The sequence below is a fragment of the Silurus aristotelis genome (genome assembly GCF_946808225.1).
Source record: "Silurus aristotelis genome assembly, chromosome: 13".
Lineage (NCBI taxonomy): Eukaryota > Metazoa > Chordata > Actinopteri > Siluriformes > Siluridae > Silurus > Silurus aristotelis.
In genome coordinates, this window is record NC_139586.1 from 15,761,758 (window position 1) to 15,778,175 (window position 16,418).

The window sequence follows — 16,418 nt, forward strand, 5'->3', positions numbered from 1 at the left end:
TGTGTACACTGTAAGTCGAGCTACACCACCTTCTTTTTCACCCCCCTTTCAAAACCACAAACGACGCTCTCGTCAATCGGGGATGCGCCGACGTTCACGGCCTCATAAGAACATCACTAGCCACTAGATCGAGAAAATAACGAAGCGGCGCGTGGTAAGAGGGAACGTTCCCCGAGACGAGTTGTTCACCATGAATGCGAATGCACAGCTGTATGTGATGACATCGCAAGTGATAAATAATGACTTTCACGCTCCTCGCCTGCCATCTGAGCTGATGGATGTTATGTAGTAAAGATCAAAAGACATGAAAGAGTGTAATGTATCCAAGCTGTTAAGAGCGTGAGCCGAAGCGTATGTCCCAGTGCTGCTTCAGAACATAACAGCACTTTAATTAAACCTGGATGTACATTTCTATTAATCAGATAACTTGCTTTAACGCACGTGCTGTCAACACCCCCTTCCCCCCACCCCTGCCAAATTGTCCTTATCTGTCTTTACAATCTCCTCGGGACAGATGCTGTAGACGTCAGTGTTAATTATTTACAATGAGTTAGGGTCAAAGGGCGTGCTCCTTCCACTAGGGTCAGCCTTTCAAGCTTTAGACTGCTAAGCCTCTCCGAGCTTAGTGGCCTGTGAAAAGGAGCACGGCCGCTTCAATTAGTTTACGGGCATCGCGCTTTGACTAAGCCTCGGATTTAACAGCCCGTCCCTCAACGGCTTTGTGCTAATTGTAACTTGATTTTCCTGTTTTTTTTCTTCTTCTTAATCTCGTTCTCATACAGCGCAGTCAGTTTTACTCCGAGATAGATGGATCTCATTTATCACACTGGACCAACCTCATCACGCTTAAAATACTCGCGATAAATGGGTTCTGATGAAAGTTTGTATCCTACGAGTGTGCGGTAAATTTGCGAAATTTATTCGTACTTTAGTCGATCGGCTTGAAGTCCCCTGGTGGTCTAGTGGTTAGGATGCGGCGCTCTCACCGCTTGGTCAGGGAACCAACCCCAGCCACTTTCAGTGCCGGTCCCAAGCCCGGATAAATGGGGAGGGTTGCGTTAGGAAGGGCATCCAGCGTAAAAACATGCTAAATCAAACATGCGGATGGTCCGCTGTGGCGACCCCTAAAGGGAGAAGCCGAAAGAAAATTAGTCGATCGGCTTGAAATCGCACAAACCCCATGAATGCCTCAGTTGGTTTTTCATGCATTTAGGATTGAGTAGCTTCTGTGTGAATTTGGTGAACATTTTGAAAAATAAGGCCGTCTCCTCACAGGGCTGGTTAATGTGACCAAAAATATAATATCACGATACAATAAAGTGATATCACACCAATAAGTTTAACATGGTGCATAGTATGATTTTAGCGTTTAAAATATTTGTTGTTTTATTTTGCTTTTTTTTTTATGTTATCATGGGCATCGCTTTTATCTATTAACAACAAAAATGCATGTATACAAAGCTAGAACAAATGCAATGGCACCCTATAAAAATTGCCTTAATGGATGATCGTTGAATCTGATGCAGTAGCTAAGCTGACGTTTGGAAGATTTAGCACCTGGAATGGTTCGGAGGTGCTCTTTTATTGCTCTGTAATAGCTTTGCTTTCTAATGAGTTTAGTGTGCACTGTAAACACAGAATTAGTTTGTTGTGGCCTACAAACAAATTCTACACACAATCTTTTAAGTAAAGACTAGCAATAGCGGTTCACAGGTTCTTTTCTTATTTGATTCTCAGTATAAGCTAATCCTGTTTTCTTTTTGTAACTCTTTTTCCCCTTTAGGGCAAGATGTGGGTGTTTGGGAAATTGGTATCGATACGTTGAGGCCTCTGCTTTCCCTCCTCCCCACCGCCTGGAAGTCTGAGCAATCAGACATTACAGTGACAGACTCGGGGAGCTGGCACTAAAATGTCCCTAAGTGGTGGCACTGCAGGCGGGAAAGGTGTGGACTCGAATGCGGTGGACCCTTACGACAGCGGTGATGAGTGGGACATTGGTGTCGGCAATCTAATCATCGACCTCGAAGCTGACTTAGAGAAGGACAAACTCGAGATGTCTGGCTCCAAGGAAGCAGGGGGAATGGCTGCTCCGCCCAGTGCTGTCGCTGCCCTGCCCGACAATATCAAGTTTGTGAGCCCTGTCGGGGCCCCTCAAGGCAAAGAGAGCAAATCAAAATCGAAGCGCAACAAGAACTCCAAGGACAATAGTACCAAGTCTCCAGCAGGGGATGCCATGAAAAAAGAGCACCAAGGGCGAACCCAGGTGGAGGTTACTGGTACGACAGGTAGCTCGGGAGGTGCTGGGAACGCCATGCCTGGGAAAGGCATGGAGAAGGGCGGGAAAACGGCCCGCAATGTACCAAATAGCAAAAAGGACAAGGAGGTATCGAGCGGGAAAAACAAGAAGGAGAAAAGCGAAGGAGCGGTAGCCGTGGTCGCTATCGAGAAGGAGGTAGCTGCTAACGCTCAAGCACTTGGGAACAATACGCGTAGCGCCTCCTTCGACAGTGCGCAGAATGTGGACATGGCCGTGACTGAGCCACATGGAAATAATGCATTGGAATCTGTAGGAATAGTACCATTGTCTATTAAATCAGAACCCGAGGACATGGATAACGGCGAGTGTCGAGTCTTAAAGAAAGTGAAAAACGAAAAGGTAAGCGTTTGTTGCCAAGTTCTGGATTTATTTAGAAAGTGGCTGATCTGATGGGAACTGGGGCTCAGGTGGAACTCCGGCTAGTGCACAGGTTTGGTTGCCTGGAAATCTAACTGAAAGCTATAAATGGGTCACTAAAATATTGTACTAATGTATGCCTAAGGCAAAGTTTTCGATATTTAATGACCTAGAGTATGAAAGCCAGGATGTGCTGCTGAGCAAGAGAACATTTGGCAATTGCATCATCTAGATTAAAATGTCGCCCATGAATATTTCCCGGCTTTAAGGATTCCCTTTTTTTTTTTACTATACTGTGATATTTGCATATATGGTGTTTGGCACACGCTCTAATTGAGATCAACTTAATTGAATAAAAAAAGCAGTTGAAGGTTAAGGTCCTTGCTTGTACTGCTTGCCGTTGTTGGTATTTGAACTCGTGAGCTTCCGATCCAAAGTCCAAACCTAGCTAGCACTAATTACAATTGCATTTATAGCGTTTGGCAGACAGCAAGCGTCCAGAGCAACTAACTATAATCTCATTTATACAACTGAGCAGTTAAAGTTAAGGGCCCTGCTCACAGGCCCTGTAGTGGCAGCACTGGGATTTGGGCTAATACCAATTTAAAAGATCATAGCGTTTCCTGCTTTAAGATTGGAGCAAAGATTAGTCCATGCTAAGGATCCTATCCATGTAGAAAATGAGTAATGAGTAATGTTCATGCTCCATGTGCTGCTCATTAGTGAAAGACAAAATGGGCTTTCATTCAAATTAGTGCTAGTGATCATAATTTGGTGTATAGTTATGCGATCTGTGATGATCAAAAGGAACATGTTCACCGTTTATGGCAACGAGCTGAGATTGAGAAGCGTCAATCTGCTAATATGGTTTTAATTCAAAAGGCAGTTGTTCTATTTAATAATTCCACTATTGCTGAGAAATTTTAATTCATAAGGATCGAATCTGTATTTAGAAATTACGATTTAATGCAACAGTTTGATATTTGCTGATACCAGTTAATGTGATGCAGTATAAGTTCCTTTAAAATAGAAACGATAAAAAAAATAAAAAATAAAAACTAAAACTGATACATAAGGCACAGATTTGATGATGCAACTTCATATAGGGACCGATTTAGATTTTTTAGGCTAAGATTTGATACAACCAAATTTTTGTTCCAGCTCCTGGTTCAGTTTTTTTATTGCAGTTTTGTTCCTTTTTTTTTTTTTTTTTTTTTCTCCTCCTCCCCAAAGTCTTTACAATGTAGTAAGTGGCTCACTGTATTGCCAAAACACTTCTACACAGCTGTTTCCTGTGGGAGAAAATGCTGAACTACTGAAATGGGTTTTATGTTTCTATGCAGTGTTATTAAATAGCCGTGTATGTGAGTTATGTGTAATTAGATTTTTATTGCTATAAGAATGGCACTGGGTCAGAAAGTCATGATGGGGTAATGCTATTGGTCATGCCCATTAAATAAGAATTTGTCATATGCCACATTAGGAATCGCTTGATTCTGAAATATTAAAATAAATAAATGATTGGAGAAATATTACCAATTCCAGTAGAGCTGTCAGGAGTAGTGGACAGGACAGAGTATAGTAACCTTTTTTTTTTGTTTACGTTATAGTTACAATTAAAACGGCAATTATTTTCTAGTATCTGTGTGCTTCTAAGTGTTTTTATATTGCTTATACCACAAAAAAAATCTACGTTTTTTTAATGGTACAAGACAGTAAAATATGACGCATCATACTTTTCATTTGCTGTAGAACAGCTCTGCACAGCTCTTCACAGCTTTTCAAATAATAATCAGAAAAATAGTTTGTCCTCAGCCTTTTCCTGCTCATAGGTCATTTCCTCGGATTGCTCCAAAACTCCAAAACTGGAGGCTCCTTCCAAAGATGTAGAAGTAAATGTCTCCTAATGGAAAATGCCACCACACTGATTTCACACGTTTTAATCTATCACAGTGGAGCCAAGACCACGTTCGAGTTTGTGGCTCGTGAGTCATGCGATTACGCTGCCATTTTAAAACATGTTTCTGCAGCTGACCGCCGAGTGACTCTTCAACCTGCATTCCAGTTCCCTGAAGTGCACAACGTGCCCACACGCCTCAGTCACGCAGTCTGACAAAGATTTGTAGTAATAATTGAGCTGTTTTACATATACTTTATGCACACACAGGCTTCTCTTCAGCAGTCCTCCAAATCATTTTTGAGTGGATAAATTGTACACTGGTTTAAAAACCATCACAGATCTGGAAACAGAATCCCTTTTCTCAGCATTTTTATTTTTTTTTTAGCTTTGTATGGTGAGGATGAGTGGTTGTTGACTATTGTGGGGGGGGCTTACACTGCTAATTCAGCTCCTGAAAAGCTTGGAGAGGGAGAGGGAGAGGGAGAGGGAGAGGGAGAGAGAGAGAGAGAGAGAGAGAGAGAGAGAGAGAGGGAGAGGGAGAGAGAGGGAGGGAGGGAGGGAGAGAGGGAGGGAGGGAGGGAGGGAGGGAGGGAGGGAGGAGGAGGAGGGGGCTGCTGCTGCTGTCTCCTATTGTTGGCCACCGGATTTCCAGCATGCCTCATTTCACCTTTCAGGGCAAACAGCGAGAAAGCTTAAGGGAAGAAAACAGCGAAGGGGGAGATAAACAAACAAAAGCCTGATAAATGAAAGATCTGTTGAACTGCGTCAAGTTGCTACAGGTTCTTTAAATAGAAATCGGATGGAGGTCCAGTCGGTCCGGTCATTGGGTTAATAATAAGATGGGAGAGGGGTTTTATTTTCCCTCTGTGGGTGGGGTGAGGGGTTGGAAGCACTTCAGGAGAGATGAGGGGGGAGGGCTTTGGGCCAGAGGAAAGGCTTTAGGCTGAAAGAAATCTGGCACGAGACAGAGAGTAGATAACAGACAGGAATTTGTTCGAAATAACGTGAAAGGAAAATCCTCAAATTGTGGCAGTGTGAAACATGAAAACGTGTGAAAAGTTCAAGCGTTTTTTTCGTACCGCATGCTATCTCAGCGGTAATTGAACAACATTTGCCATCTGTGTGCGAGTCATCTGCCTCCTCCTCCCCCCTGTGCCAGAGCCCAGGTTCTGTGATGCCTTGAGAAGAAAGAAAAAAAAAAGAACACAACACAGTCTGTAAATCATAAAGTGTGTAATAATTCAAGCGCCAGGTCTTGTAGATATCATCACGGACGGTTGAAAGGATTTCCCCTGGCTGATTTCACACTAGAACCGAAAGTTGTTTTTTTGCTTGTGGTGAAGAAAAAAAAAGAAATCTGTGCCTCAAAAAGAACATGCGAATCTGTATTAGCTATGCTTTTATTGATGGACATTGTAAACTTTAAATGTTTTTTCTTAGCTGGGCTTAAAACCAGCTAAGTGTTTGTCGTGTACAAACTAAAGTCGTCGATGAGGTTTCCGCTTCTGCCTTTAAGACTGACGGCTTTGTGCTTTTTGAATTTTTGGTTGCATGACCATTTGTGGATTCTTTTTTATAGTAAGAGTTTTTTTTGTATTAACTTGTCTAATGGATGTTCCACTACAGAACCAAAAATGGTTAAAAAGCGTGATGTGATCGTTGGCAGATCATTGTGCAATCAGAGCAGTAAAACACTTGAGGGAGGTGCTGCCAGGAAAATAATTAGGTTTGCTATAGAAACATTAGTTCTGCATTGGGTCAAGCCATTGCTTCATTTTACTTATCATTGTAGAATTTTGCTGGCTGGATAATGAGGAGGAAATTCTCTTGGATGTATTAGGAAAGTTTTAAATCTGTGCTGCAGGGTTTTAATTCGTTATTGCACTTCATATGCTTCGTATTCAGAAAAGTTAACACTCACCGCCATCTAATTAAAAACCTTGCTATTGAACACCAAGGTGACAAAACAATATTCGCAATAGGGCTGCGGCTAGCGATCATTTACAAAGTTTATCGGACCGATTGTCAAGATGTAAGCTTCTAGAATATATAATTATTTGATTGTGTATACTCATTAAATGATATATGCATAAATTATATCTACAAACAATAAAACCAAGAATTTGAATGTAGTAAAGCAGCAATATATCACGTTTGAAAACCGATAAGTTACCGTTGTAGCAGACAAATGCTATAAAAGGAGAATGGAACATGCATCACTTCCACACATGCCACACAAGCACGGCTTTGCATAACATCCAGATACGGTTTTCTTTGTTGTGTTTAATATATAAAATGCTCCCCTGCCTTGGATGACTTGGGACTCTTTTTCTTGCTGCCGGTTGTTCCTGTTATGTCCGCCGTCACGCACAGCCGTAACACGAGCAGCCCAAATAATCGATAACGGCATTCGTTGACAAGGAATTTTATAATCGATTATCGATTATTATCGATTATGCAGCCCTTTTCACAACCAACTTTTTTCCCCAAAATTGATCTTTTGTGTTTATCAGGTTACAGCATTGTTCCAGTTTACAACTCGTTTGAACTATTAGATTTGAGGAAATCTGAATTCTATTGTAGGTTGCTTTTACTGTTGGGGGAAAATACCCAAAACAAATCAATAGTGACTGTAGCAGAAGTGTGTGTGTGTGTGTGTGTGTGTGTGTGTGTGTGTGTGTGTGTGTGTGTGTGTGTGTGTGTGTGTGTGTGTGTGTGTGTGCGTGCGTGCGTGCGTGCGTGCGTGCGTGCGTGCGTGCGTGCGTGCGTGCGTGCGTGCGTGCGTGCGTGCGTGCGTGCGTGCGTGCGTGCGTGCGTGCGCGTGCGCGTGCGCGCGTGTGTGTGCGTGCGTGCGCGTGTGTGTGTGTGTGTGTGTGTGTGGGTAGGTGGTGTTGAGCAGAAGGGAAATAAAGAGTTTTCTTTTGATTAATCACTTTCTTTCTAGAGAAATAGTGGTTTAGGCTCTGTGGTAAGAGATTTCAGTTTCAGTTTTTTCAGCATGCGCCATTTGAAATTCCCCAGAATGGCCTACTCTCACTGCCTCAGGAGCAATTTTCACGGAGTCAGTCCTTAGGAATGCACTGAGGTGACACTCCACAGCCCGAAGCCATATCTCACCCGGGTGCTGTTCTTAATCCACACGAGACATAACGCGGGCAGTTCAATACGATTGCTTTGTCTTGCAGTATTAAAATGGATTTGTGATGTCTTAATAAATAAAATGTATTAAGGCTTCTGATTGGTAGGTTTCTGAAAGAGTCGACAGAGATGAAAGTCTCCAGTGTCAGGACAGTGGGCAGAGTTCTCAGTAACACGACTGTTTTTTTTGTGTTATTTTGAGTGAACATAACAGGATGCTGGTGAAGGAATTACTGGTCATAGCTGCTGTAACAGAAGTGATAAATTGGCCACACTGAGAAATGTAACTATAACAGAATAAAAAGCATGAGCTGTTATGTTGTTATGGTGGATAGAACATTCTGGATATTCACTTCGAGGACATTAATCATCTCCATGGTGGTAAGAGGAACGTGTGGGCTTTATCACGCCACACTGTCATATCATTTTCCAATAACGCCACACCTCTATTGTTTACATTCCGTAACCCACATTGTGTCTTTAGGTCAGGTTGTTTGTGCAGTTTTAGAGAAATCCAATCTCTAAGAAATTTAAAATAAACCCTGTAAATATTTGCGAAAAGGCACAAATGTCCTGTCGTCATGGAAACGGTGTTGTGTTTAGACATTGTGCTATTGTGTGCGGTAACACGGCTTAACTAATGCAGATCCCGTTTCACGGCGTCTCTTTTCAGGCAACAGATAATGACCTTTAAATCAGCAGAGATTTAACAGAAGTCTTGCACTCGGTTTTATTCTACCAGGGTGAGAAAGTTTGCATTTTTATAATTATCTTGATCCTTTGTGCTTTCAAAGTCTTCTGAAGTCGTGTTATTTCAGTACGCATTTGGAAGAGTTGGAATACAGGTGTGCGAGCAGATGTTTCTAATTTTGTGCTTTTGAATTCTCGAATCTGATTCTTTGGAATACGCCGATTAGTTTTCCGGAGGACAGAGGGGATTTCTATTGGCACACCATTTCTTTAGTAACAGCTGATGGGGTATATGGTGGACGCTGGTGATTGATGTTGCTTGAAAGCCAACATGCTTAGCTAACAAGCTAACATGGTTGTGGAGCTGTGGAGGTGTGTGGAGCTGTGGAGGTGTATGGAGCTGTTTAGATAATAAAGAAAGGAAACACAAATGGATGCCCTGATTTTATTTGTGATTCCATTTGATTCCAGATTCATGTGACCAGCTGAATAGAATACTGAAAATGTACAGTTCTATTATTGACTTTCTTTCTTTCTTTATTTCTTTCTTTCTTCATTTCTTCCTCTTTTTTTTTTACCATGCTTTCTTTCTTTTTTCTTTCTTTCTTTCTTTTACCATGCTTGCTTTCTTTCTTTCTTTCTTTCTTTCTTTCTTTCTTTCTTTCTTTCTTTCTTTCTTTCTTTCTTTCTTTCTTTCTTTCTTTCTTTCTTTCTTTCTTCATTTCTTCCTTTTTTTTTTAACCATGCTTTCTTTCTTTTTTCTTTCTTTCTTTCGTTTACCATGCTTTCTTTCTTTCTTTCTTTCTTTCTTTCTTTCTTTCTTTCTTTCTTTCTTTCTTTCTTTCTTCATTTCTTCCTTTTTTTTTACCATGCTTTCTTTCTTTCTTTCTTTCTTTCTTTCTTTCTTTCTTTCTTTCTTTCTTTCTTTCTTTCTTTCTTTCTTTTACCATGCTTTCTTTCTTTCTTTTTTTCCTTTCTTTCTTTCTTTCTTTCTTTCTTTCTTTCTTTCTTTCTTTCTTTCTTTCTTTCTTTCTTTCTTTCTTTCTTTCTGTCTGTCTGTCTGTCTGTCTGTCTGTCTTTCTTTCTTTCTTTCTTTCTTTTTCTTTTACCATGCCTGCTTTCTTCTTTCTGTCTGTCTGTCTTTATTTCTTTCTGTCTTTCTTTTTCCTTTTTTTCTTTTTACCATGCAGTCTTTCTGTCTGTCTTTCTGTTTTTTTCTTTCACCATGCTTTCACCTTGCTGTCTTTCTTTCTGTCTGTCTTTCTTTTTCTTTTTTTTCCTTATACCCTGCTGGTATTCGTACACCTCTACACTTGACATTTTGATGCTCTCTAGCATGGACGTAAGGTCGAAAGAACACTGATCAGTCTGTTTTTTGCACACACACTGTACTTATCACGTCCCACAACCCGGATATGAGCTCAAACAACATTCATATACAACTTTAGAGTTTTTTTAAGTATCTGAGATCTCTCAGCCTTGCGATTGAGCTTCAGGCAGTTCTTAGCCTTTCATATCTCACAACTCTCGGACACCGAGGTTTATTTTCCATTTATTTGATCAGCTTCCGTTCTGACCTTTAGATCAGACACAGTGATTTATAGACTGGCTCATTTTTGCTAAAGGAACTTTTCAGTCTTCTTCTGGATCTCTTTCCTTTTTTTTTTCTCCCCATTTCCCTTCCCTTTTTCTCTTCTCTTTGAAATGACTAAGCAGTGAAAAGACCTGAAGGTTAACAAGTCTGCTACTGTGTTTGACATCTTTGTGCAGTGGATTGAATTACTCTTTCCCTAATGAGGTTAGTGTCGCAGGAAAGATTGCTTTAAGAAGATTAGACGGTATTGTGGAAGATTTCTCCGGTCGAGGGGAAAAAGGCGTTTAGTTCCTGCTTGTGGCTTCCAGAGCACAAAAAGGACGAGCTTAGAGGATACACACGAGTTCTACTGGTGGGACAGACGGAACATGGCAGAAAGCTTACTCAGCACTTCTCTGATAGGACACGCTACTTCGACGGGGTCATAGTGACTGATCAGATGTAAATATGAAACGTGTTCCTGATTTCAGACTTTTTCTTACATTAGAGTCAAAATAAAGAAAGACATTTTAAAAACGGTCGCTTTAATGCTTTCAGCTTTCCGCTCATTTGGTTTTCCCTGTGCTTCCTTGATGGTTCTTGACTAATTCGCTCAGTTTTATTCTGAACATCTGACCATGTAATTTGTAAATTGTTCAGTCATGACACATTTTAGCAATAATTTCACTTTATTAGTAAAGTATTATTTATTAATGAAAATGTTATAATCGCTAAGATCTTTGGTTGAGTAAATATATGTATTAATTGATTCTTTTTTAGTGTCTTTTTCCCCATGTAAATGCAACACTGCTGTTTTGCTGGCAGGTGGTCAGAAAACCTTATTGTGTATCGGGGAAAATCTCGTATATTTTTTTCACTTTAATTCGATTTTTAGTCTTGAGCTCATGGCTCATGAAGTTCTCATGAAGACACATCGGTGCTACTTTTTGTCCTCCAATTAAGGTAAATTGTAGTATTTATGATTAGTAGTTCACTCATTTAAATTATAGAAAAAAAGATGTATAGAAAATATACATCCTTATGTAATTTTTATTCTTTTTCTATTTTTTTTTAAATAACTTGACTGATGCTCAGCCGTGGTTGATCTTATGCCTAAAGTGATGTGTGATCAGACTTTCATTGCTGCACAAAGCTTTACAGAGCTGGATGAAAGGATTATATTTCCTATGATAATACTCATCAAGCAGACCCTTATGCTCGGCACCGCCCTCTCCTTCTCCGGCTCTCTGAACGCCCCGGCCTCTTTAATTCATCCTACAAAGCCTTTTCAAAAGGGGCTTAAGCTGCAGAATGGAACGAAGCGAGGGGGGAAAAAAAGAGAAACACGACGCCCCTTAAGGACCGACACGCTAATACTCATTATTACGTGTGGATCATTTATTAGACTGGTTTGAAAGCTTATTACTTTAGGAAAAGTATATCCTAAACAAATCCATGCTTCGTTAAAGGTTCACCAAGGGGGTGATGCGTGCTACTGGGTGGTCCGGTGAAATTAACTGGCTAGCAATCGCAGGCTTGGTGTGTAGCCGACAGATGTGGCCTTTAAAATAGCTCTCACCCTGATGAGTTTCTTAGGCTTTTTTTTTTTATGTTCACAATAAAATTGTGAAGATGCCGTGGTAGTGAGGATCAGGTGTAAGGGAGAGGAGCCAGTGTTGTAGACAGATGTAGATCGACATTTTCTCACATCTCAACTTCTGCATAATAGAAAAAAGCTTTAATGGAAGCTGACATGCCTGTATTTATAAAGTAAAGACAGGATGGGAGGTATTGTGGTGCGATCGGAGGAACGATACTTCTACGTCAGGTTCTCAGAATCAGGATCTTTCATTCGAATTCAGTGCTTTTAATGCCCGCCGTGCACAAGTATAACTGGCACTGGTAACTTGAGAAGTTTCTCACACTGGTGGGGAAAAAAACATTTCCTTTCTTTAGCGTTTCACATGTGTTTGTGTCTGTTGGAGGTAGTACCACCCACATGGAGGCTCACCCGTGTTTAGAGGAAGCAGCGAACGCATGACGTCTATAAATAGTTCGCAGGTCGCTAGGGGTGGCTAGAAATACAAAAGGTTGTTTGTTTGGAAAAAACCTTGTGTGTGTGTGTGTGTGTGTGTGTGTGTGTGTGTGTGTGTGTGTGTGTGTGTGTGTGTGTGTGTGTGTGTGTGTGTGTGTGTGTGTGTGTGTGTGTGTATTAGGGGTGTAACGGTACACAAAATTCACGGTTCGGTACGCACCTTGGTTTTTTAGTCACAGTTCGATTAAATTACGGTACGGTTATGGGGAAGAAATTCTAAACATAAAATTGCTTGTTTTTTATTAACACAGTTTATTGTTATTTGTGGACATCAACAGTTTACATTTTTAAAACAATTTCAAATAAAATGCATGCTTGGTTAAATAATATATAAAATAATGTTTTATAATATAAAAAAAAATTAAATGGAATAAATCAAATTAATTCAATACACATTTTTATATTGATTAAATTGTGTAATCAATCAAATTGACACAAATGAAACGGATTAAATAAATAGAAAATAAATAGTTGACATTTGTTAGACCCCATTGGGGGGGGGGGGGTGTGTGTGTGTGTGTGTGTGTGTGTGTGTGTGTGTGTGTGTGTGTGTGTGTGTGTGTGTGTGTTATATTTTTCAAAAAATATGTTCTACTTTCTTCAGCATACTGATGTATGTTGTATGATACCACTTTCAAAGACATCCTTCTACATTTGTGTACCCCCAGATTTGTGGTAACAGTATGGACAAGAACCAGTTATGGCTGGAAATGTTAGGTGTCCCAATACTTTTGTCTATTTATTGAATATGTATATATCTAAAAATATATATCTTGTGACTCCTAATTATATATATATATATATATATATATATATATATATATATATATATATATATATATATATATATATATATATATATATATATATATATATATACATACACAAATATTAAGCAGCTTTTTTATTTAATTATTTATTCTGCTGTAAGGTCAGGATTTATTTGTTCCGGCAGCTATAAATCCATAATTCTTATTACTGTGAATAAACAATGAAATAATACAGCAATTAATCAGGACTGGAGAATTACACTTTTCCGGGACAAGGTTATATATATCTGTTCTGTCATTCCTCTCCCCCATGTATGTTATTACTTAAATGTCATCAGCTCTCTCTCTCTCTCTCTCTCTCTCTCTCTCTCTCTCTCTCTCTCTCTCTCTCTCTCTCTCTCTCTCTCTCTCTCTCTCTCTCTCTCTCTCTCTCTCTCTCTCTCTCTCTCTTTCTCCCCCCTTTTCTTTAGCTTTCACACACAAAAAAACCCCTGACATTATTGATGTTTGTTTAAACAGAACAAGCTGCAGTTACTTCACCTTAAATCCGTTTCCATAGTCACATGATTAGCTTGTTATACGTTTGACTTTTCAATTGATTGAAATTACACTGCCTGTCAGTTTGTATCCTCGTCAGATGAACCTCCAGGCGAAATAACCCGGCTTGTTTGGCTTGTTACGAAAGTTTGTCAGTCCTTGTAAATATTGATTCATTATTTTATTTGGTCATTTAAACCTTTTAATGCAAAAACGATTCTAAACGTAGCCAGATGTGAAAAGATTTATCACACAATATTGTATTTTTATAGATGCATGTGGTGTATCACGACATATCACTTGGTGCTTGGTTGTATGATTGTAAAACACAAAACTAATTTTTTATTAAAATTATATGCATTATAAAAATGTTTTTATTTTCCATTTTAAACAATAAGCAGAATATTTAGTCCTGGAAATTGATGTGGCCTAATCCATAATCTTTTTTCTTTCTTTCTATGAATTACAATTTTATTCTACATTCGACCTTTTGTTTTTTCCGTGAGGGGAGAATGTGTGAGAATATAATCATATTTAAAAACAAAAGGTAAAACATTATATCTGAAATAAAACAACAAGCTATCAATGCTCCCATGTGTAAAATATGAAGACATCACTGTTTCTTAGGTAAAAAAAAAAAATGTTTTAAATGTTTAGCACAGAGGAGAAATCTTTTGATCTTTGGTGTAGAAAGTTTAGACTGGTATCAGAGGCGTGTCGGGAGTTTCAGGTGATTTGGCGCGTGAATATATACTTTGTCAAATGTGTGCATTTAGTTTGCAAGTGTTGCTGTTTAGACTGGGTTTGTTTTGTGCTGAAACGGATTATTTTGTGTAGATTGTGTGTTTGTAGTTTAAGAGGATCCTGCTGAGTTGACACACTGGTAAACGGTAAGCCTGCAGATTTGCAGCGTGTCTCTATTTGCTGTAAGATAAAGTGTGCAAATAAGCAAGGGGGCTAAAGCAGGAGAAATCCCCCACGCCTCTTAAACGCTTATCTGGATTTCCTCTGCCGTCCTGCCTCCTGTTCTCCTCGCCTCTCTTCTTTTTCTCTTTCTCCTCTCTTCCTCTCATTCTAAAGGGTGACCTTGACAAGAATGTGGAGTATTTTTGTAATAGATACTGTTGAGTGTGTAAGTGAGCAGCAGTCATGCTGGGAGGCACTGGTCAAGAGCAGGGTGGATGTAAGGTCTCTGCCCTTTCTCACATATAGGCCTACATCTGTTTTTTTCTCCCTTCCTCCCACTCTCTTGCTCTCTTCTGCGTGCTGCATGTCATCAGCGCTTGGCTTGACATCGGGATCATTTCTTTGTCTTTGTCTTTCCCAGAGTCCTTGTTTGCATGTAATAAAAAAAAAGATCCACAGTCCATCAAGGAGAAAAGTGGGAATCTGAAAACAGAATAAAGTCAAAAAAGGGTTTTTTTTACTGTCTCCTACACACACAACACTAAATACCAGGCTCGAAGGCAGGAGTGGCATTGAGCAAGTCTCCCTTCGTTCATGTGCATGTGAAAAAGCTGGCAATGTTCCTTCATTCCTCCCTTCCCCCTCCTCCTTCCTTCATTTTCATTCTCAGACAGCAACCGTGAGGAATGCAGGTCGCCTCTTTGGGCTGAAGGAAAGGAGGGCAGTTTAGGGGCCTCAGTCCTCCCCCATGCCTTGCCTCCCTGAGGCTGTGAACAATACAGGGAAAGCTGGCCAGCTGCAGAGAGAGAAACAGAGAGAGCTAGAGAGAGAGAGATGGGGGTTGGGTCAGACAGAGCTGAGATGGATTATGGCTCCTCAGGCACCTGCTGGTATGAAGCCAGGCTGTAAAAGATCTGACTTTTAGGAACATGCGAGTCACTCGCGTGTGTTTGAGTTAGCAAATTGGAAACGGTTTATCCCTTCCGAGCTGCGCAGGTCAACACCGCTAACATTCCCCTTAGGTACAGAGTTTTGTTTTCTCCCTGATGATTGATGCATCTGCGCTGCTGCAGCTGACACGATAATGGTCCATTTAGTATCCCACAAGGAGGGGAAAAAAGAATTCAGCGCCGAAGACGATCAAACGAGCGAGATTTGTGCAACCGCGTAACGCGGAAAAACACATTCATCACGAATCTAATTTCTAACGTCACACTGTGTAGTATTCATCACAACTCTATAGATATTAATGATTTACTGGCTAAGATCATAAGATGAGGGTACTGGATCTGGAACTCATGTGACACCTGGAGGATGATGGATTAATGACGTTCGTTATGCTCGAGGCTCAAAGGCTTTTGTTCCGACGTTAAGCGACGTGCAGGGCTTGATTCTAATAGAAAAGCTTATCTGGTGGAACAATTATGATAGCCATCATTACGTTTTGCCCAATTGAGCCTAAAAACAGGAATATTTCTATTGCTACACAGACCTCGGTGCACAGAACAGGAGCTCAGAGAGCCAGTGAAACTGGTGCTTGCTTTGTGAACTCGTGTAATTTCCTCCGTAGTTTCCTCTATGGACATGCTTGTTTGGTGTTTATGGAATAAGTCTCCAGTGTCGGTAAATTGGAACAGTCAAGTGAAACCTGAAATTCAGGACTTTTATTTCCATTTATAACTTAAAATACATAAAATGCACGAGTTCTTTAATAAACACACTTCAATCATCAGAAAGCTCTTGGACATGCTATATTGGAAAAAGGAATCATCTAAGGGTGGTAATAGTAACTCAGCTTTGAGTCACACTGTGTTGTCAGAGATTGTTTTCCTCTGACAGCACCCCCCTGTGACACCTCATACATTAAACATCATGGTGTGTCTTATTTATTTCACATTTATCAATCAATGTATTCTTTAAACACACAAAACCAAATTGTACTGCATTTTAAAGCCTTTAAAACTCTCAAACTGGGTCAGTAGTACAGAGCAGTACAGCTCTGTCTTTGAGGCAGAATCTCTCAACCCTGCCTCAGTGAACTGCACCAGGGGGATAAATTATATACCAAAGTGTAAAAGGTCTGTGTAAGAAAACAGGGCCTCCTTCAACACTCATTAAATTTTCTTTTAGAAAGC

At 40.1% G+C, this 16,418-nt stretch overlaps 2 protein-coding genes across 3 annotated transcripts in view; one reads left to right on the plus strand and one right to left on the minus strand.

Annotated features, from left to right (window-relative positions):
• rxfp3.3a2 (relaxin family peptide receptor 3.3a2) overlaps positions 1-16,418 on the minus strand; it is a 446,825-nt gene that overhangs the window by 179,089 nt on the left and 251,318 nt on the right. The window lies entirely within an intron of this gene.
• The window catches only part of znf609b (zinc finger protein 609b), a 51,530-nt gene that overhangs the window by 9,916 nt on the left and 25,196 nt on the right, over positions 1-16,418 (plus strand). For both annotated transcript variants that reach the window (XM_083558723.1, XM_083558722.1), the window contains exon 2: positions 1,784-2,656. In XM_083558723.1, the coding sequence (XP_083414849.1) occupies positions 1,910-2,656 (747 nt within the window). In that variant the 5' untranslated portion in view covers positions 1,784-1,909. The remainder of the gene's footprint in view (positions 1-1,783; positions 2,657-16,418) is intronic.